This window comes from Urocitellus parryii, chromosome 12, assembly GCF_045843805.1.
Source record: "Urocitellus parryii isolate mUroPar1 chromosome 12, mUroPar1.hap1, whole genome shotgun sequence".
NCBI lineage: Eukaryota > Metazoa > Chordata > Mammalia > Rodentia > Sciuridae > Urocitellus > Urocitellus parryii.
In genome coordinates this window covers 41,897,687-41,919,353 of record NC_135542.1, presented here as the reverse complement: position 1 = coordinate 41,919,353, position 21,667 = coordinate 41,897,687, and the positions used below count along the sequence as shown (strand labels likewise).

The following is a 21,667-nucleotide window of genomic DNA, read 5'->3' as shown; positions in this document are numbered from 1 at the left end:
ATTCTTGAATTATTTTAAGAAAAGTGGTGATACAAGCTCAGGGGGGAAATTTTTAGTAAAATTTGGATTGAATGTTTGAAGCAATCATAACTAAATTCCTTGAGGAAGAGGTAGAAAGAGGTTGTGGCAATAATAAAATAACTGGCAGAGGTAGCTAGGACTTACTACATGCTTATCCACCCAGTCTTATTTCTTATGAGAACTCTAGAAGCGGAAAACTAGATGCTTAGGAGGGAAATACAAGCAATCTAGGCCTTTGCTTCCAATTCTTTGATTCCCCTCATACCTAATTTTACTTTTTCTTAGAAGCCTTGGTGAGAAACTATCTTTTCTCCTTAGTATTATTTTACACCATAAATTGAAGTACCTGAAAACCTTCCTATGCATTTAAAAAATACTTATTAATCCATAAGTTTTCAGCCATTGGAAGCCTGCAGTCAGAGAATTAAAGGATTAACCCTGTTCACATCCATAAGATAATCTCAAAAGGAAAGCATATCAGACAGGTAATTGAAAGTGCTTTTCTTGTTCATGATTCTAAAATAGTGTTCTTCTACTTAGAGAAGAACATATAGATAGGTCTTTCAAACAGAGATGATATTAAGAGACAACTGTCTTAAGAGGTTCTTGGTAATAACCAAGGCTCAATACATGTATATTTACCATTAGGACTGTTCCATTGAAATATTATATTTTTGTTTTTTAAATATTTCTTGGGGATAGTGAATAAATTTGTACAAAGTCTATGAAATAAAAAATTACTCAGAGGAGCTAGACAGTTTCTACTTAAGTGAAGGAGAAGAGATTAAAGTTGTTTAAACTGGGGAAATCTTTTGGATATAATTTGCGGGTCTGAAAAATTATATTTTTCAACAAATCTGTTCTGAATATTAGTGGAGGAATAAACGAGAGAGATGTAGAGCTTCCTCGTTTCCACACCTGGAGGGATTTACAAGGGTTTATTTTATTTTAATGATTGAATTTAGTCTTAGAAAGGTGATCATTTGGTGAAGCTCCTCTTTTTCCATCTGAGGAAACTGAGCACCAAAAGATAGAGAAGGAATCAATTGCTCACTCCTTGGAGTTCCCAGGACTCTTGGCTTGTGGTTCTGTAATGAGCTTGTATTCAGATGTCTTCTGTGAATTGCTTATGTGTACATTGTTGTCAATCAGTGGTTTGTAATTCCTTGAGAGTAAGCTCTGAGTCCAGTTCACTTTCATAGAATAGTGGGGAGCAGGGTCCTTTATTATTGCCTCCCAGCGAACCACAAGGAGGGTGTGTTTACTGATATTCTTTTATAGGCGAGGAAGCAGATAAGAAGTAATTCCAAATTGCCTCTTCAGTGAGGGAGCTATGTATGGGAATATGAACTAGAACTACTGACTTAAAAGCCAGCTCAGGGGACTGGGGTTATGGCTCAGCAGAAGAGTGCTTGCCTAGCATGTGCAAGGCCCTGGTTTCAGTCCTCAGCACTACACAAAAGGTATGTGTCCAACTACAAATAAAAAATAAAATACTAAAAAGAAAAAAAGCCAGCTCAGTGTGCCCAACTTCACCATCTACCTGGTGCATGCACAACACTGTGTTCTGGAAAAAGTGAATTCATGAAGTAAACATGGTCTCTGCTCTCCAGATGCTCTAATGTAATGTTAAGAGAAGGCAATGTAAATTATATAATAGAGGTACAATTAAAGACAGTGCTTGTGTGTGTGTGTGTGTGTGTGTGTGTGTGTGTGTGTTAAATGCCTCTTAGCAAGTTCCATCATTCTCTTCATTTTTTTTCAAATTGCCTACATCTTGCCAGACTTGATTCCTGAAATAAATATATTGGAGAATATATATTATATGTTCTCACAACCCTGAAAGCTGTGTTATTACTGCCAGTTCATAGTTAAGTAACTTGCACAAGGTCACTCGTCTGCTAGCTTCTGCATGTCTGCTTATTTCACCATACCCTGACATTTTCTTTATTGGCAAAAGGAGATTTCATCCATCCTTTTTGTCACATATGAATGTGCAGGTTTTATGTGGAGACTCAAAACTTTCTTTCTGGATGAGAGCTGCATAAATATTAGTAGCAATAATTATGCTTATTATTGCTGAGTGCTGCCATTTTGTAGCTTTGCTCTCCTCTTTGCCTTGGAATTTGTATAATAAATTGTATGAGAATGTAAGGAGAATAGAAATAAGGTGTCTTACTACTGATTTGAAGTGCCAAGTGTGTACACCACCCCCCTTATGATGGAATACAGAGCAGGTGTGGATGGGCTAGCTGGCCCACGAGCCACATCCCTGTACCAGAAAACTACAGAGGAGACTCTGCCCATGATGGCTTCAGGGTGAGACTCCAAAGGGTTCAGTCAAAAGGTGGAAAGGGGAGGAGGAGGTTAATGTCAGCCATAGTCTCCCTAAGAGTGGAGGCATTGGATCCCCTTTGCTTATATCCATCGCTGGAAATACTGTTATAGACAGTTGGTTCCCAAATAGCTAACTAATTGCAGTTAGATGTGGTTTATTCACTTCATCTTTCTTTCCGGCTCTATCTGCCTATGAAGGCCTTAGCACATATTCTAGCCTTTTCTGGAATTAGTATTCCTGTTGACTATTTTACTACTGACACCTGAGTAATTAGCATTCATGTTAACCTCTTACAAGGAGAACTCTTAGACACTTGCCCAAGTCCCACACTTCTGTATTCCCATAGTACCCCGTGCTTACTTGTGTTCTGATATTTGCAATTATCTGCTTGTTTCTTTTTTTTTTCTATATTTGTTTATGACCTTTGGGTACTTTGGTCCCATCCCTTTCCTTTTTTTAAAAAAAAAATATTATTTCTTTTAATTAGGTGTGAATGACAGCAGAATTTATTTTGATTCATTGTACACAATTGCAGCAGCACCCTTTTCATTTCTCTGGTTGTACACAATGTAGCGTCGTACCGTATGTGTAGTCATACCTAGGATAATGATGTCCATCTCAATACACCATCTTTCCTGCCTCCATGCCCACTCCCTTCCCCTCCCTCCATTTTTCCTATGCTGCCCGCCCCCCCCCCATTATGGATCAGCATCCATTTATCAGAACATTCTGCCTTTGTTTTTGGGGGGAGGATTGGCTTACTTAGCATGATATTCTCCAACTTCGTCCATTTACTTGCAAATGCCATAATTTTATTCTCTTTTAATGCTGAGTAATATTTCGGTGTGTGTCAGTTTCTTTATCCATTCATCTATTGATGGGCATCTGGATAGGTTCCACAGTTTAGCTATTGTGAATTCAGCTGCTATAAACATTGATGTGACTGAGTTACTATAGTAGCTGATTTTAAGTCTTTTGGGTATAGACCGAGGAGTGAAATAGTTGGGTCAAATGGTGGTTCCATTCCAAATTTTCTAAGGAATCTCCATACTGCTTTCCAGATTGGTTGCACCAATATTCAGTCCCACCACTTTTCTCCCACATCCTCACCAACATTTATTGTTGTCTGTGTTCTTGTTAACTGCCAATTTTGACTGGCATGAGATGAAGTCTTAGAGAAGTTTTGATTTACATTTCTCTAATTACTAGAGATGTTGAGCATTTTTTATATATTTGTTGATCAAATGTATATCTTCTGAGAAGTGTCTGTTCAGCTTCTTAGCCCATTAATTGACTGGGTTGTTTGCTTTTTTGGTGTTAAGTTTTTTGAGTTCTTTTTATATCCTGGATATTAGTGCTCTGATGTGCACGTAACAAATATTTGCTCCCAAAATGTAGACTCTCTCTTCACCTCATTGTTTCTTTTGCTGAGAAGCTTTTTATTTTGAGTCCATTCCATTTATTCTTAATTTTATTTCTTGCAGTTTAGAAGTCTTGTTAAGGAAGTCAGGGCCTAATCCAACATAATGAAGATTTGGGCCTATTTTTTCCTCTATTAGGCGCAGGGTCTCCGGTCTAATTCCTAGGTCCTTGATCCACTTTGATTTGAGTTTTGTGCATGGTGAGAGATAAGGGTTTATTTTCATTTTGCTGCATATTGTTTCTTAATAGACTATTTCTAGAGAAAAGGGGCTTATCACTTGGTACATAGAAGGTGCACAAAAATTATTAAATGAATGAAAGATGTTCCCATGTCTTACTGTGATAGGGTTAGTATTCAAATCAAGCTCTTTTCACCTGTTATTTTTGAAAGTAGGACTCGGAGAATGCATAGAGGTAGACAAAATTTAAATATAATGAGCTTGATTTTTACACACGTTTACCTGCTAGAATTCAAGGTTTCTTTAATTGTTTTTTATCCACACTCCCAGATTATTCCTCAATAGGATCAAGAGAAAAACTGTTAGGCTAAGTTTGGTGATATAGACTCGACATTGACAAATCTCCTGTGTAGCTCAAAATAATGGTTTTCACACATTAGACATGCTGACAGCTTACTATAATTAGGAGTGCATTTCTGAGAACCAAAAGTAAATTCTAAGTTGTTTTTCCCTTATTTGCTCATGTTAAGATTGTACCACATCTTCCCAGAAATCAAAGTGATTGAGTTAATGCTGTTCAATTATTACGCTCCCCGTTAAATAATTCTTGTATCATGACTGAGTTGCTATTGCTTCGTTGACACCCCAGACCAACTTCAATATAAATAAATGTGGCTATTTAATCACTTATTCTCCTTTCTTGTTAATTATTGGATTCTGGGTTTGTTCTATTTGAAGAGTTTTATTATTATTAGAGAAACTGCTAAGAATCATGGAACATTAATCCCATTGAGCCTCAAATCAAGCAGAGTAAAAATTGGTTGGCTGCTTTCTTAGATGACTAGAAGAGATTCTGACTTTGGGAGCTGGGGTGGGGTTTTTTTCCCCCGCCTTCACTTATTCCTGGAGAAAACACTCTTCTCCTTAGCTCTCCAGCCATTTATAATGGAATTATTGAACTGCAGTTTTCTTGTGGAGAACACTTGTGGTCCTCAAAACTTTAGTCAAAGGCAGTGATGATGAAAACTTCTTCTAGAGTGAATTATTATAAGTGACCAGTTGGTTAGAGCAAAAAGATGATGTAGGTTTATGGCAGTTGTAAAAGCAAGAAGGTACTTTGTAAGTTGAAAGAATAGGGCTGTGAGCCAGAAACCTGTTCCTGGACTCTGTTCTTTGTCCTATCTTTGTAGTCTTCAGAGTAGTTTAAGAACCACTTCTGCAGTCAGCTCCAGGGCATTTGTGAGCCTTGATTAAAAGACCATAGTATGAAGGGCCAACCAGGCTGCCCAGTGGACTTCATTATCTTCTCTTTGTTACTTACTTGCTCATGCCTATGCAATTGTGTATAAAATATAATCTTTCCATGCCTTTCTCAGGCCGATCCCAAAGAGCTAATCAAGACAGTCACCAGGCATGTGACTCGACATGGACATGAAGCCTGGCCTGAAGACCTTGTTTCACTGACTGAGCAGTTACACTACTACAATGAGCGCCTCCTGGACTTGACTCAGGCACGACTACTTCAGGGCCTTCGGAAGGGGGTGGATGTGCAGAGGTTCACTGCGGATGACCAGTATAAAAGGGAAACTATCCTTGGCTTGGCAGAGTAAGTGATACCTTTGTCTTATGAGGGATGAATTTAAAATGGAGCACAAGTAAAATTCAGACTATTAGTTCCAGTTCCTCGAAGATTCACATTAATGGTTGATATTAGCAGGACTTTCTGCACTTTTTCCATTCATATGAGGAATGTGTCTTCCCAAAAGATCAGTAAATGCAGACATTGTAAGCCACAGATTTAAATAGTAAGCAGTGGGATTTTTTTTTTATAAAGTTTCCCATGACTTTAATAATCCAATACCAAGACTATGACCAAATTAGTATTCCTGGTCAGGAACCTCACTTTCCAAAGTACATGCAAATTTAATTTCTCCAGTATGTTAATATGAGAGACAGTTGACTGACTAAGGAAGACCCCGTGCCATAGGTTCAAATGCCTTTATTGGTTCTGGGCCTCTAGGAAAAGAGAAGCTGCCTGGCATAAGTTTTCTTTTGTCAGAGGCAAGGAGCAGCTGCCAGTTTTCCTTTTGTGCCTTAACCCTTTCAAGAGAAGAGCAAGGCCTTGGATGAGGTGACAGTACAGCTCAAGGGACAGTTGTAAGAGTTGCTTTCTAGGTATGGAATTCCTTTTGGTTTTAATACTGATGTCTGTTTTTTGTTTCAGGAGTTTAGATCAGATGAGAAGTGTTTATATGTCAGGAGGTAGGAAAGTATATTCACACATTATGGTTATTAAGACAGTTTGTTTTTAACATTACAACTTCTTAAGTGCTTACTATGGGCAAGGCACTACGTAAAGTGCTCTGTAAACTTTAAATATCTTATCATAGATAACCTCATGAGTTCAGATGTTGTCCCATATCCTCATTGAGCTGGATGTTGCTTAGGAGTAGGAGGTAACTGGCCCTGGTTTCAGTTGATGGTACAGATTGCTAGTGTGACTTTACCCTGGATCGGTCAGATGTCAAAGCCTTTGCATCTTCACGACACCACAGGCCTTTCCCTACATCCTGTTACATTCTCAAGGGGCAGTTGGTGTGCAGTGTAGTCTCGGCTTCCAACCTTGAAACTAAGGCTAAATTGTGCCACATTTACTGGTCATTCATCTCTCGGGGCAAATTCCTTCAAAATAACAAAAATGGTCTTGATTATGGTAATGGTATGTCAGTTTTCATGGTATCATTTAAATCCTGAGAAAGTGGAAAAGTAGCCTTGATATTCTCTGATAATTTTATTATCAGACACTCCAGATTATCTTTAAAAAAAAAAAAAAGGCAGGGTGTGGAGAAATTTTCAAAAAATAGTGGGAACAATCCCCTGCCATTCTCAGTTAAGGGGAGAAATATAGAATATTTTTCTCTTCCCCTCTATCCTCCTGGAAGTTCATAATTTCAGAGTCATTTAATGTCCAATTTGAAAGTGACATAAGACATAGTTCAGTCTCCTTCCTTTTTGGAGGAGGAATTTGAGAATCAGAGAGCTTTAAGAAATTGCTTAGCGTCCTACAGCAGGAGATGAGCCTGGGTTTTCTAATTCTAAATTCACTGTGCTTTTCCTTTGGGCATTTTGTAATCCTTAATGCTGTGTTCATGATTTCGTAGAAGAGGATTATTATGCAGAATAAAAGTTCATAAGGTAAGGCTTGCCTTCTGTCATTAGTTACATTTTGCTAGTGTTTGTCCTTTATTTACTTTTTAAAGTATTCAATTAGCCTATGCTATTTGAAGTATATATCAAAGGACAAATACATGCCTTTGATAAGTATAGAATCTTCTGTACTTTCAGTTGCTTAGAAAAGTATACAGCAGTCTTTGGGTGGCTTGTTTAAGGTGGTGAAAGTTTCTAAGGCTTTCAGCCTTACCAGTTCTGATTTTAGAGATGGCATTTCAGTGTCTTGTATAGATTTATAAAACCCATTTCTTGTTTTGCTCCTCTTTCTTCACTTGTATTACAATGTGACATTCTTTAGTTTCTTGCTTGTTGTGTATCTATTTCACAGTTGTTTTTTGTAAGTCAGTTATTATACACATGTCTACAATAATACCTTTTCAGGGGTCAGACAGGGTGGTTTTGAAGAGGATATGACACAATTTGTTCCCTCCCATCTTTATCAAGTGATAAAAAATACCAGTACTTAAACACAGTATGTCCCAATGCCAGGCGATGTGCCAGACCCCCATAATAGGAAAATAGACCCCCATTTTCTTGTACTTCTTTATATGCCTAGAATTGATAATGGTCCCTATTCGCAACAGATTCTCATTCTATCATGTGAGACAGGTACTCAAAAAATAAGAAAAGATTTCAGTTGACAGTGACCTAATCCCTAGGTTGACAAATTTATCTAACCTTGGATCTCTTTTATAGCCCATGAGCAAAGAAGGACTTTCATATTTTTAAAGGTTTGTGGAAAACAAAACAATAAAAAGGCTATGCGACAGGGACTATGGCAGTAAAGCTGAAATATTTACTATATGACTCTTTACAGAAAATGTTTACCAGCCCCTGGCTAATCAAACATATATGTCATGGTTTACTTAGGGTGAATATAGTCTGAGCAGTTGTTAATAACAGAGATTTCATTTGTACTTTGATTTTGGCCATACCTTGCCAAACAAGAATTCCATCTTGCATTTCTGCTGGGAACTAGAGGTTTTGCAGTAGACCTTAATGTGGGCACCATGGACCATTTTCTTGTACTTTATATGCCTAGAGAATCTCAACCCTGGTGATGTCATTCCTTGATTTCAACCTTCCACTTACTTTCAGTTACCTATAGAATGAGATACATGTCCTAGAAACTTCAGGAGCCCTTTCTGCTTCATTTCTCAGAGTTCCATCTGTCTCTCCTTCATGTTGACCACCTCTGCTTAGTTAATGCTTGTTTCAGCCTCCAGCTCAAGTTTGTTACTCTCCTATCCCTATTGTCACAGCATTTAGTGGTCTTTTTTTTTTTTAAACTCTATCCCCATGGTATTTAACTACTAGTTCACATCTCATATCATCTAGTAGACTGTGAGTTCCTCAAGAAATATCTTGTTTATTTTTATGTCCTAAATAACCAGCACAGTACCTGTCACAACAGAGAAAACATGCTTATTGAGTAAGTAACTATGGCTTCTCAGAGAGCTACCTCACTGTAGAGATATACTATTTGCAGAGGCTCTAGAATCTGGATCAGAATTTTTTAACCTCAGCATTACTGACATTTAGACTGGATAATTCTTTCTTGCGGGGTAATGGGTAGGCCTGTCCTATGTATTGTAGGGTCTTCAACAGCATCTCTAGCGTCTGCCCACTAGGTGCCAATAGCACTCTTCCCATCCCCCATTTGTGACAATCAAAATATTTCTAGACATTGTTAAATCTTCCCTGGGTCACAGAATTACTCATAGTTGGGAACTACTGGTCTAGATTAATTCATGGTAAATTGCTGTGTACTCAGTCGAAAAGGAACAATCAGATTCCTTGGAAGTCATTTTCTGAATTCTTACAAAATGGCTTTTATTAAGGGCTGTAGTGACTACCCTCACAGCTGGAGAGCAATCCCAATGAAAATTGTCTTTGCCGATTAAGGTAACGTGTTCCTTCTCTCTCTTTCCTGTGCATGGTGGACATTTCTAAAGGACTCTTGAAGAAAATGTCTACAACATTGCTCTTTCTCTGGCACAGCGGTATAGCATCTCCCGTTGGGAAGTTTTTATGACCCATTTGGAGTTCCTGTTCACAGACAGTGGGTAAGCATGAAGTTCATATGAATGTTTATGTCCATGCTTTTCTTTTCAGAGTCTATTAGAAAAAAAATCTTGAAGTTACAGCATACAACTTCAGGTTTACTTCTCAGCTATAATAGACTACTTTCCTAGTACTCTCTCCCTTTCACATTTTTGATATGCCAATGTTAAGCAATAGCCTATTCATGTTTTTTAGTAATAAGAGCCTTGAGTTAGATACTTTACTGTTCATTTATATATTCATTCAGCAGTTTCTGTTGAGACTCTTCACATTGTTAGTAGGTATACAGTGGTGATTCACAGTGTTAGTAGGTATATAGTGGAGAGCAAAAGCAGGCATCCTGGTTGTCTTGGAACATAGGGTATACAGTGAGAGACAGACGACAATCAAGTAGTGACATAACCAAATGTGAAATTAAAACCAGGACAGGTACTATGTAAGAGAGCCCAGTTATGCGATTTGGCATAGTTAGGGAAGGCTTTCCTGTGGAGATGTGGGTTGAGTTGTGCTGTGATCTGGCTATGGTTTGAGTGTCCCCAGGTGCTCATGTATTGAAATTTAACACCCATTGTGGGTAAATAGGAGAATGGGATCCTGCTGTGGTGTTTAGAGGGTGGGACCTTCAAAAACAGATCAGGATTAGATAAGATTGGATGGAGTCCCCATGGTTAAATCTGGTGGCCACATAAGAAAAAAGAGAGGGGCCTAAAGATATAGATGCACATGTGTGCTGCCTGTGATGCTGTATGCAGCCTAGGAACTCCACCAGCAAGAAAGCCATTGCTAGATGTGGACCCTTGAGACCCCAGATCTGTGAGCTAAGTAAACTTCTTCTTTATAAGATAGCCTGCCTCAGGAATTTCATTATAGTAATGCAAAATAGACTATTATAAGCTAAGACCTAAATATTGAGTCAGAATTGATTACAAGGATAAAGGAATCACTTCCTAAGTAGACAGTATGGTAAGTGCCAAGGCCCTTTGAGGAACATGATGAGTCTGAGAGCCTGGCAGAGGAACAGGGTAGGTGAAGTCCAGTGAGTTGGGATCGTGGCACAAAATGAGACAAGCCAGACGATGCAGCAAGAACATGGAGGTGTCAGCAAGGGCTGTTGACTTCTTCGTAAGAATAGTAGGCTATTTAAATAGTAGGCTATTTAAGGATTTGGATGAAGCACAGGAAGATAGTATGACCAGATTTTCACTTTAAGATCACTTTCATGACTATGTTGAGAAAAGATCTGAAGGAAATCAGAATAGACATATACAGACTATTTATGGCACTATTATAGCAATAGTCTGCACCACAGGTGACCATAGATTGGAGTAGTACGGCTTTAAAAGTGTAGGTGAGGCAAAGATGGGTTTGAGATATTTAAAAGGTAAAATAGATGGAACTTAATATATTAATTAATAATAAATTAGATATAAAGGCAAATGAAAGGGGAGACATCAAGAATCATCCCAGCAGGACACTGTGGACACACATGTAATCCTGGCAACTCTGGAGGTGAGACGGAAGGATCATGTGTTGGAAGCCAACACTGCTGACTTAGCAAAAACCTGTCTCAAAATAAAAAGAATGTAGCTCATTGTCCCTATGTTCAATCCCCCCGCCCACTCTCATCCCCAGCTTTTTACTTGGTCCACCTTTTGGGTGGTAGCATCATTCAGTGAGATGAAGCACTCTGTGGAGGTCAAGCAGGGTGGAGAATGGGAAGTTATATGTACTGAAACATCCCCGTCCCCCTAAAAATGGCAGTCAGCTGTTGGAACTTAGCGATTTGAATTCAAAGGAGAAGGTGAGGCAGAGGAACTGGCTTGGGAGTTATGTGCATGTCGCTGGTACAGAAGCTGTGTGTGTGTGTGTGCTCGCGTGCACGCTCTGGAGAGGAGTGTATGTCAAAGAGGCAGGCTTGAAGCAACCATGGGCACCTTCATAGTAGCTGGTCGAGAGCTGCTAGAAAAAGGAATTGGGGGAGAGCAGTAGGATGGGAGGGGGAGAACAGGAATGGTACTGAAGGGTATCGTGGCCAGAGCCTTTTAAGAAGCAGGGAGAACTGAGTGGGGTCAAATCCTGCTGAAGGGTCAAGAGATGCTTATGATGTTGCATCTTTAATTTTTATTAGTCAGTGAAATTTTAAGTACTTCATTTTAAGTATTCATCAGGTTACTACATGGTGACACTGTTATCTATGATAAATACTGCCCTGGCCTCACTATTTTTGAGGCATAATAATATGTTCAAATAAATGTTTCTTCTGATGTGCATATTGGCATTTAAAAAAAATATCATGGCATTTTGTTAATTCTTTTTTTTTCTTTGTTACATAAAAGGATTCCATATCTGTAAAAACAGGAAGCTTCATTGGTCTCTGAATATATTATAAATTATCAGGCAGTCGAGTAATGTACAAGACTGTTCCTGGCATATCATTATACCTGATAGCAGTGTGATTATGCAGATGCACAGCAATTACAAACCAGGAAATCATTAGCTCCTGGCATCATTACTTGTGAGTGGCAAAGCACTTGATATTGATTTAGCAAGTGTGTTAGGTCCTCTGTGTTCTTTACTTAAAACCCTTTGCCTTACTATTCAAACTTTTTTTTTTCCTTTGTGGACTGGGAATTGAACCCAGGGCCTTGCACATTCTAGGCAAGCACTCTGTCACTGAGCTGTAACTCCAGGCCTTTTTAAAAATTTCATTGAGACAAGGTCTTGCCGAATTGCCTGTGCGGTTCTGGAACTTGTGGTCTTTTTGCCTCAGCTTCTTTTGTAACTGGGGCAACAAGTGTGCATCACCTCTTCCAGACAACTAGTTAATCAAACTTGGTAATCTGATTATTAGAAATCAGCCTTGTTAATACAAAAATTGCCCATCATTAATTAGTTGAATTAATAGTAAATTAGTAAACAAAACTGTTCCTTTAAAAAAAATCACCCCCTCCCCTCCATGGAGTTCATTCCCCTGTCATTGTACCTTCTCCCTCATCTCTTGGTGGACTTGGAGGTGTGACCCCCCCACAGCAGCTTCATAGTCAGGTGTGCTGGAATGTCCTCAGCCTATAGAGTAGGAGCCCTCCAGTCAGATGGCTAGATCAGATCCTATTGATGTCATCCTATCTCTGTGTCCTTAGACCAGAACATTCACTTCCCTGAAGTTCATTTTCTTGACTTTAAGGAATAATAACAATTATTTAATGGTAAAATATTTAAACTAAAGCAGGCAATGCATGATCAGTGCCTCACTAAGGGCAGTTATTTCCTGTATCTCTCCTATCAGAGTTCTCATAAACACCCATACTTGAGTTCCTGGTTTCTTTTCCCCCTTCTTATACTGTTTTAAGCAGTATACTGCTTTTCCATGGTCATGCCTAAGTCACTTGCAACTGCTGGACAGTCTCTCATGGCTGCTTAGTCCTGCTGGAGTATGTTCTGCCCTGAGGCTTGAGGTGGACTTGTCACTCACTGCAGATTTAGTATCCATTTCACCCTGAGGCTGCACTAGGCATTGGTGGATCTTACAGCAGGAGCTCTCAGTGGGCATGTGACCTGATGGGTCAGCATGGGGTTTGGAATCAAATCAAGTTTTAAGATCCAGTGCTATTGGCCAGACCCACCAACTGTGCAGCCTTTTGAGTGTTTCCTAATTCTCTTAAGTCACTGTTTTCTTAGTTATAGGGACTATTATTCTTACCCTGGAGGGTTGTGAAGATTGGAAGAAATCTGTGGAAATTGTGTAACTAGGTGATTCTTTCAGTACTATTCTGGTTATTTCTCTTACTGTAATTTTTGTAATTTTGCTGACCCCATGAGTGTCTCTCAGTTTTGGACACAGGATCCTTTTAAAATACTGGAGTTACGTGTCTGATATACTAGAACTATATCTATTAATGTTGTTGGTATTATTATTTAGTATCTTTGTATTGTAAGCACAATGTGCTGAGTCACATTCTTGTCCCCATGTAGCTTATAACCTAATAGGGACCCCTTCTTCTCCTCCCTGTCCCCTAAAATAGCCCTAAGGTAAATTGCAAGTTTAGTAAGTACCATAAAAAGGGTTCCTCTTCACAGGGACCCTAGATGTGCTGTGCTTTTTTTCATAGTGAATTTCATATTCTCTAGGGAGGATTCATTCATCTCAAATGCAGAGATGGGCAAGAACATGGTATCTCTGTGAGGAGATAGGACAAACTGTAGTGTATCTGCCTTTTTCTGAGTTGAAGCAGATGAGACCAAATTTATGACTTGGGGTTGTTATTGATCATTCAGTGAGGTCTGTGTCCAGGTTGCCATGTTGTAAAGTATTCTGTCTACCTCTTCCAGGTTCCTCTCCCTTGAAGACCCTGACACAATTGAGGAGGTGGTATCAGAGTGATTAGTATATGAAGGGGGGAGATTTAAAGCCATACCTATTTCCTAGAATTTAAGGTACCTCAGTTTATTAAAGGCTTATGATAACTTTGAAAATTAAAACAAAAATCCAGGACCAGGAAAGATACATAATAGAGTAGGCAATGTTGCATGTAGATATTCAGATCATAGGCCTTTCAGGGTTTTTTAAATTGAGCCATAAATTTGGTTCTAATTTCTTTCTTTTTTCTTTGGTCAGGGCTGGGGATCAAACCCAGGGCCTTGCATATATATGCCAGGCAAATGCTCTGCTACTGAGCTCTATCTCCAGCCCTTGATTTTTCTTTTGATCTAAGGAGAGAGAACTTGACCAGAACTGTTGTTTGTATACACACACACACACACACACACACACGCAAATCCACAAGGCCTTACAAAATGAAGATAACTAATTTCCATTGCTTTTAACTTGACCACTCCATTCATAGCAGAAAATGTTCTATAAAGGAACATTTATCAGTGTGATAGAAACTAGTCTCTGAGATATTCATTGCTGATTCTTCCATCAACTCTCTGGGTGGTTTTTTTTTTTTTTTTTTTTTTTTTTTTTTTTTTTTTTTGAAAAGTTGGTGACATTCATTTTGCCCACATTTTCCCTCTAGTAGTCACAGGTGCTGCTGCAAGCTGCATTGCAGCCCCAGGCTGCCGTGTCGGGGTCATCCTGAGGCATTCACACCCTACCCTTCTTGGGTTGATCCCCTTGCACGAGTAGTTGTAAGTTAGCATGCTGGTCATTCCTGTGGATTTGTAGACCTCCATGCTTTGGGACTGACTAGTCTTTGGGGAAATGGCCATAAGTACTCTACTGAACTCTCTCTCTCATATACAATCTCATATGAAAATATTGGCTCTGTTGCTTTAATGAGTAAAACAGAGATCTGAATTGGGGAGACCCAACTTGGAATCAGTTTCCATCTCTTACTAGTTATGGGATTTTTATCTGTACTTTGGCTTACCTCAGAGAACAAGAATAACGAGGTCTTCTGCAGAGAGTTACTGTGAGGAATAAATGAGGCAATCAGGGCAGAAGCACTGGCAGGTTATTGCTAAATTCCATTTTAATCCCATACCCTTGCTCTCTTCAGCCTCGCCCTGCAGCCCTCTCCCATTCTCTTTCTTCCTCCTCCCTCTCACATTCTAAGTATCCCTTTTAGTCAGCTAATGGAATTGCATTATCACTCAGTCTTAGACTGAGTACAGAAAAATGTATTTAAATAAACTTGTTTTCTAACTTTCAATACTGGCTGATTTTGAGTCATATTTTGGGGCGATTGGCAACTTGAAGCCATTACAAAACACCTTAATGGTGGGATTAGTACTAAAAGTTTATCCCTTATGAGTACAGCTAACGCTAGCTTCTTCCTGTAGTTAATCTTTGAAAGTTAAATATGCACTGTATGTTTAAGCTGCTTTATACCTAAACTTGGTTCAGGAAAATGCACTTAAACTGTTTTTAAGGGTAATCATTAATTTGATTACTGAAAAGTCCATAGTGGTTTCATGGTATTTCTTCCTACTCTCTTGAATGTAAGTTCTTTGGAATTGTTTTCTAGGCAGAGATTTCATTTCTTGTTCCAAAGGGAAGATAATAGCTTCTTTCAATGGAAACTATTAAAACAGCTATTGATTACTGGCATCTATAAAAGATCTCAGCACATTGTAATTTACTGAAAAGGGAGGTTTGGGTATTTATCAAGTGTCAGTAAAGGTATTCCACTATCTTTCTTGACAAGATAATTAGGTAAAATTGCACATGAGGCAAACTGAATTGTAGGCACAGAAGAATAAGTGGGTGGGCACAGGAAAAAGTAATGTTGATTGAGACAGACTAGATCCAAAATCGAGTCAAACATAGATGAACTAAATAGACTGTTATGATTTAGTCATTGTTTTCCATTTTGTGGATGAATCTGCCTGAATACTGTTTATCAGGGTGTTAGGAGTGAAGTGTGACAGCAGAGCCCTTCGAGATTATTGCAGCAGTGCTTTCTGTGCTATTTCTCAAGTGGTTGTTAGTTTGGACACTTGACCTTCTTGAGTCAATGGCTGCTGTGTGATGTGTGGACAAACTTAGGCTTTTGAGTCCAGACAGATCTGGATGCTTGGACTTAGGCAAGTCATGTAACCTATCTTGATAGCAGTTTCTTTGAGTTGATAATGACCCAGTTTTAACTTGCTAGCCTAGCAGTCACCATAATCAAGGCAAATTTGTTTTTCTTCTCTGTTCTGCACCTTTTTTTGCTTGCAAGTCTTTGTCGATGTGCATCATCTTAGCGGGGCTACATGGCTTATTATTTATCTCCTCATTGTCTTCAGACCTCATTTTGCAAGTTACTGTGAGTCACTTTCCTATACTACCATGTGCAGGTTTTTTTTTCCCCCAGAGATGACATTGCACAATTAAGAGTAATGATAGGGTCAAGAGTATTTTCCGAACAGTCGCCGTTTCTGCTGTCCTGTTCCATGATCAGGCCTTGTGCTTTCTTGCTGTGGTACTTTGAATCATGTTATTTCTGCTTCATTCCTTTCTACAATGTCAAACTCAAGTACTTTTTTAAGTCTTCTGTTATCATTGATTTCTACTTCTGCAGTCATAGCTTTTAGTGATCTTTCTCTTAATTAGAATACAATTTTATGTCCTTTGTCAGCACTTACCATTGGTTTGCATTGTTGTTCAATGCCAAGTACGTATAACTAAACTTGATTTTCAGACCTGGAGGAGAGTTCTGTGCTGTAAATCTTTATATCCTTCCCAGAGCACAGTGCTTTGTATGTAGAGGACACCTATTTATAGAGGATATCCACTCATCTATTTGGCATTTGTAAGTCATGTTATTGAATGGTTCTTTTGTATCACACACTGGACCTTGGTACTGATAAACTAAAGTTAAAAAGATGTAATATGATCTATTCCATCATAGTATAATAGTTAAATATGTTATGGGTATCAGAATATTTAGCATGTCAGTGACTCAGAAGAGGCAGTGAAGGAAAATTTTATAGATAGGGATATTTTTGCAAATATTTTTGCAAGTATTTGAACTGTCTTAATGGAAAACAACATTTCTCTTGAAGTGAAAGTAAAAAGAAACGTTTTTAAAATTATATTTTGATTTTATAGACTGTCTCTTTTATCCCAAGAATTTTTATAGTCTCATAAAAGTTTTAAAACACAATTTATATTGTTCATGTACAAAAACCAAACACACATACCCTTTGGCACTTTCTAAAAATGGTAATTCCAGTAAACAGGGTATCATATTTCAGAGAGGTTGCTTTAAAGTCATCCGAAATCTAACTTTCTTGCTCAGGGTCTCATTGATGCCCCCAGATACTTTTATTTCTGCCTGTGGGAATCTTGGAAACTGGACGTTTCTGTTAGTCTATAGGGCTGCCTTAAGGACCCTTAAAATTGGAGCACTAAAAATGTTTTCTCTAGGCCATTGTGGTGGCACTAGACCTGAGACTTCTATCCAGGGACAAACGTAGACCAAAGTGGACTCCTTTCCTTTCTGTCCAAAACACAGTCCAAACAAACAAAAATGCTTGATTTTTTTTTTAACCCCAGTAAGTTAACCTTAAATGGTTTTTATTATATTACAAAAACATTTGCATTAGTATGAAAATATTAAGATATGTGTTTTGTTCAAGTAGTATTACTAAAGTTAATTCAAGAGAAAATACTTATTTCTTCTTTACCATTTTATTTGAACACAGTATAAAATTGGGATCTATAGAATATCAATTCAAGACTCTTAGATATAACACGTATGCCTGAAAGTTTGGACTTTTTCTTCCCCTCACTGTTTCCTGAATTCTTGAAATAAGGTTGTAGTGTTTCTATACTGAAGTGCAGATTTAAATTTTTTTCTTGTGACATGGGTAAATGATTTACAGTGGAAGCTGATAGATCTTGGTTTGTATTCTAGCTGGGAAGCATTGAACAACCCTTCTGATGCAGGGACGCCCTCCTTCACAGGGCTGCTGGGCCTGTAAGTGATATGAGGGCCGTGCGGTGCAGTGGTCGGCATCCGACGTGTGTTGTTATCCTCTCTTAAGAGCTTCCTGGATCCTGCTGGCTGAAAGTCTTTGATTAGGCAAGAGGAAGGGATCTGAATGAAGTAGACTTTCCAGCTGAGTTTTAAAAAATTATGCTGTTGGATAAAGGAACCAAATCTCAATACTTTCTTTGGCTCTTAATTTCAGTTTGTCCACAGGAGAAATTGAAAAGCGGGCCCAAGCCCTTCATCTCCTCCAGACTTTGAAGACTGATCCTGAAGCCTTTCAGAAGCACATGGCCAAGTATATTTACCCCACTATTGGTGGCCTTGATCACGAAAGGCTGCTATATTATTTCACTCTTCTGGAAAACTGTGGATGTGCAGACTTAGGTAGACATGCCATTAAGCCGGAAACCCACATTCGGCTGCTGAAGAAGTTTAAAGTTGTCGCATCAGGTAGGATGCTCATGTCGCCGCTCAAACTTGGGTTTTTTTGTACACAATTAGATTTATATACACAGAATATTGAAGTTGATCAACTGAAGTTACTATTCTATTTTTTCAATTCCTTCACTAACAGCTGAGGGAATTAAATATCAGAAAAAGTAAGAGACCTATTGAAAGCCCTACAGTGAGTTCTGATAAACCTAATCCTTAAACCTACAGCTTCAACTCCTGTTCCAGAGGTTTATCCCTGTTTCCATTGACTAAGACATTCAAGTTCACTTCAATGGAGCCTATTTAAAAATATGCATGAAACACTTGAAAAAGAGCCTTTGCATCTTTGATAAATTGTGGAAATCTTTAGGGTCCCTGTGCTCATAATTAAGAAATTAAACATGCTAATATTACTGTTAAATCTCTGATAAGTTGCATGGCACTTTCATGTCTATTTATTTGATATTCATAACAGCTTTGAGAATGTATTTCAGGGTTTTTTTTTTTTTCCACTTACAAAGGAATAAGGGCTAAGATCAATCCCTGTCTATAGGTAGCTGGTGAAATGCTAGATAAATAACAAACAAATATAATGCAGTCTGGAGAAGACTTAGGACTTGTGGAAGCCTGGGGAGATGAGAAGATACTGCCTTCCTGAGTGTACACATGAGAAAACTGAAGCACACAGAGTGGCCTGTCTAGGATTGCAGAGCTAATCAAGTTTCAGGCTGGGACCAGTTCTCAGATCTTCGGATCTTTAAATGAAACCAACTGTCTAGTGTAAATGGGAGATTGTTTCTGTGTTTGTGTATATATCTGAGTGAACCACTTACCCACTTTCTTTTCTCATTAGGTCTTAATTACAAAAAATTGACAGATGAAAATAAGAATCCTCTTGATGCACTGGAGCCAGTTCTTTCAAGTCAAAATATCTTATCTATTTCCAAGCTTGCTCCCAAAATCCCTGCAAAGGAGGGACGGATGCTTTTGCCCAGCTCTCTGTACACTGTTTGGTTACAGAAGTTATTCTGGACTGGAGACCCTCACCTCATCAAGCAAATCCCAGAGTCCTCCCCAGAGTGGCTTCATGCCTATGATATCTGCGTGAAATACTTTGACCGCCTCCACCCAGGTGACCTCATTGCTGTGGTGGATGCGATTACATTCTCTCCAAAGGCTGTGGCCAAGGTAACCAAAAGATAGAAAGTATGTTGAGTGGTTTAGAAGAAATGAAAATTGTTTTCACAGTCTGTAGATTGCTTGTCCTTTGATTTTTTTTCCTTTCTTTTAGTTTTTTATTATATTTATTTATTTAGTTTGCTAAGCATGAGGTTTTAATTGGGATCATTTTTCTCTATTACAGATGTTTAGGTAGTGAAAATCAGATTCACCTTTTCTAACTTACATGGTTTTTTATAAATATTATAGTTTTTGATGATATATCGTTTTAAAATACATTTTCAAGGGTAAAGAAACTCCATTGTCAAGCCAAGAGTACCTTTATTCAGAACTCACACTAACAATTTGTCTGTATTAAATTGAGCCCTTAAAATATTTCACATTGAAAATCACACAGCATATGGCTTGGAGATAGATACTGTCTGTCACATTTTCCAATTTTCCATGCTCAGATCTGAACCCTTAGAGTTGATCTTAACAGCTGCTCTCAATCCCTCAGCAATGTGTACTTTCCCTCAGAAGAGATGGCAGAGGTCTTTCTCCCCTTCTCTCACTCACCCAGGTTTTATTGCTAGGAAAATATCCTTTCTCATTGCTTGGGCCCCGGGTGTTCTCTCTTCTGGAAAATCTCCCAGCCTCTACAGAAAGTTGTTGTCTCTGGAATGCCTTTTTAAAAATAAAATCTCCTTTTGCCCATCTTTGCTTTCTCCTTACCCCAAGTCAGCTTCATTATAGTTATTAGTATCCTGGAAATCGGATAATTACAGAGAATACAAGCCATTCATTTGAAGGTTGGCATAGGAGTGGATCAAACTCCACTTCTCTGTGGAGAAGGCTAGGTTTTACCTAACTAGATGCACAGTTGTGACTAACCAAAGACTTCTTTTTTTTTAAATTGTTGTAACCCAAGTAATTTAATTAACAACTTGGTTCAATTTTATAAGCACTGCATTGAAAAGGAGATAACCATTTTTGTTACTTTCAAGGAAGAAAGTAAGAATTGTTTTAAAGGAAAATGCTGTGGTATATTTGAAAAAAAAAATCATAAGTTTGGAGTCATGCAAATCTGGCTTTGAACTCTGAATCTGTCACATATCAGCTATGTAGTGTGGCCTCAGGTCTTCTGCCTTTTCCAAGGCAGAGTCAGGGCTGAGTAATCTGTGAGGAAGATAACATTATTACTCTGACTTTATAGACGAAGCTAAGTTGGTAATGAGGAGCCACAAATTGAACTCAAGGGAGACTGACTTCCTCCATAGCCTTTACTCCTTGTCACTGAACTGTGCCACCCCTCAAAAGTCATAGAACAAATCATTGGAGCCAGTCTAGAGACAGGTAGGGTGTGATGGTCAGAGAACCCCAAGCATTTCAGACCCAAAAGAACAGACTGTCCTGGGCTATGTCCATAGCAAGGCTGGGTCCAAATGAGAGAGGCTATGCAGGAGCCTGGTAATATATGGGAACGAATAGATCCATGTGGTCAGTTTGTATCCTAGAAAAGTAACCGCAGAGCTGGGGCCTAAGCCCTGGCTGAAAGGCAAATAAGCAAGGAGACCAGCCGAGGCAATGGGGGAGTCCCCTCCTAAGGCAGTCTCTCAGCCTCACTTCAGGCTAAAGGAGGTTTTAAATATTTTATGTGGGTGTAGGACTGGTTAGCAAAGGCCATATGCTAATTTGAGCATGTATATGGAGGTGTGTGTCTTGACAGTTTTAGACCTTCCAGCAGCAATTACTTATTAATGATTAAACTTATGACTGTGGTACAGGGTTCACTTAGAGTTTTAGCTGTTATTTATGTTTTGAGTCTGATGATTTTAAGTTACAGCACATTTTCATCGCTTCATTTAATCGTAATCTTGCACTTTAAGATGTCTACCAACCATCTGAAAATGGATGGCATAGTCTTTTGTTCCTATGTTTGTATTTTTCTGAGGAGAAAATGCCTGGCTGACTCAGTGAAGATGAAGTCAGTCAGCTTTTGTTGCTTCCTCTTAGCTCAGATGGTATATCCAACGCATAGATGTTTTTTGTAGCTGATCTCAAGACATGGTTTTCTATCGTCAGGTAGATAGTGTTTAGACTACTACATCTAGAAGTAATTTTTGTTAGTCTAGCTATAGTATTTGCTTTCATTTTATTAATCAGCAAGCTTTTAATTTTCTGATCAGAAAGGAAAAGTGTAAAATTTAGATAAATGCTTAAAGCCACACACTGCTGTCCTATTTATATAGAGAGAATATAAAAATGAAACACAACCCACATGTCAGAGGACACATTTGGAAGAGGAAATGCAGCTGGATTTGTCCAAATCTGCAAAACACCAGATGTTCCCACAGCTTGTACATGATGTTAAAAATGTAAAATAAGTGTGTACTATT

General features: G+C 38.5%; 1 protein-coding gene across 2 annotated transcripts in view; it reads left to right on the top strand.

Moving 5' to 3' along the window:
- Positions 1–21,667, top strand: part of Nbas (NBAS subunit of NRZ tethering complex) — a 324,194-nt gene that overhangs the window by 223,226 nt on the left and 79,301 nt on the right. For both annotated transcript variants that reach the window (XM_026396378.2, XM_026395637.2), the window contains 4 exons: positions 5,337–5,566; positions 9,147–9,257; positions 17,878–18,128; positions 18,964–19,298. In XM_026396378.2, the coding sequence (XP_026252163.2) occupies positions 5,337–5,566; positions 9,147–9,257; positions 17,878–18,128; positions 18,964–19,298 (927 nt within the window). The remainder of the gene's footprint in view (positions 1–5,336; positions 5,567–9,146; positions 9,258–17,877; positions 18,129–18,963; positions 19,299–21,667) is intronic.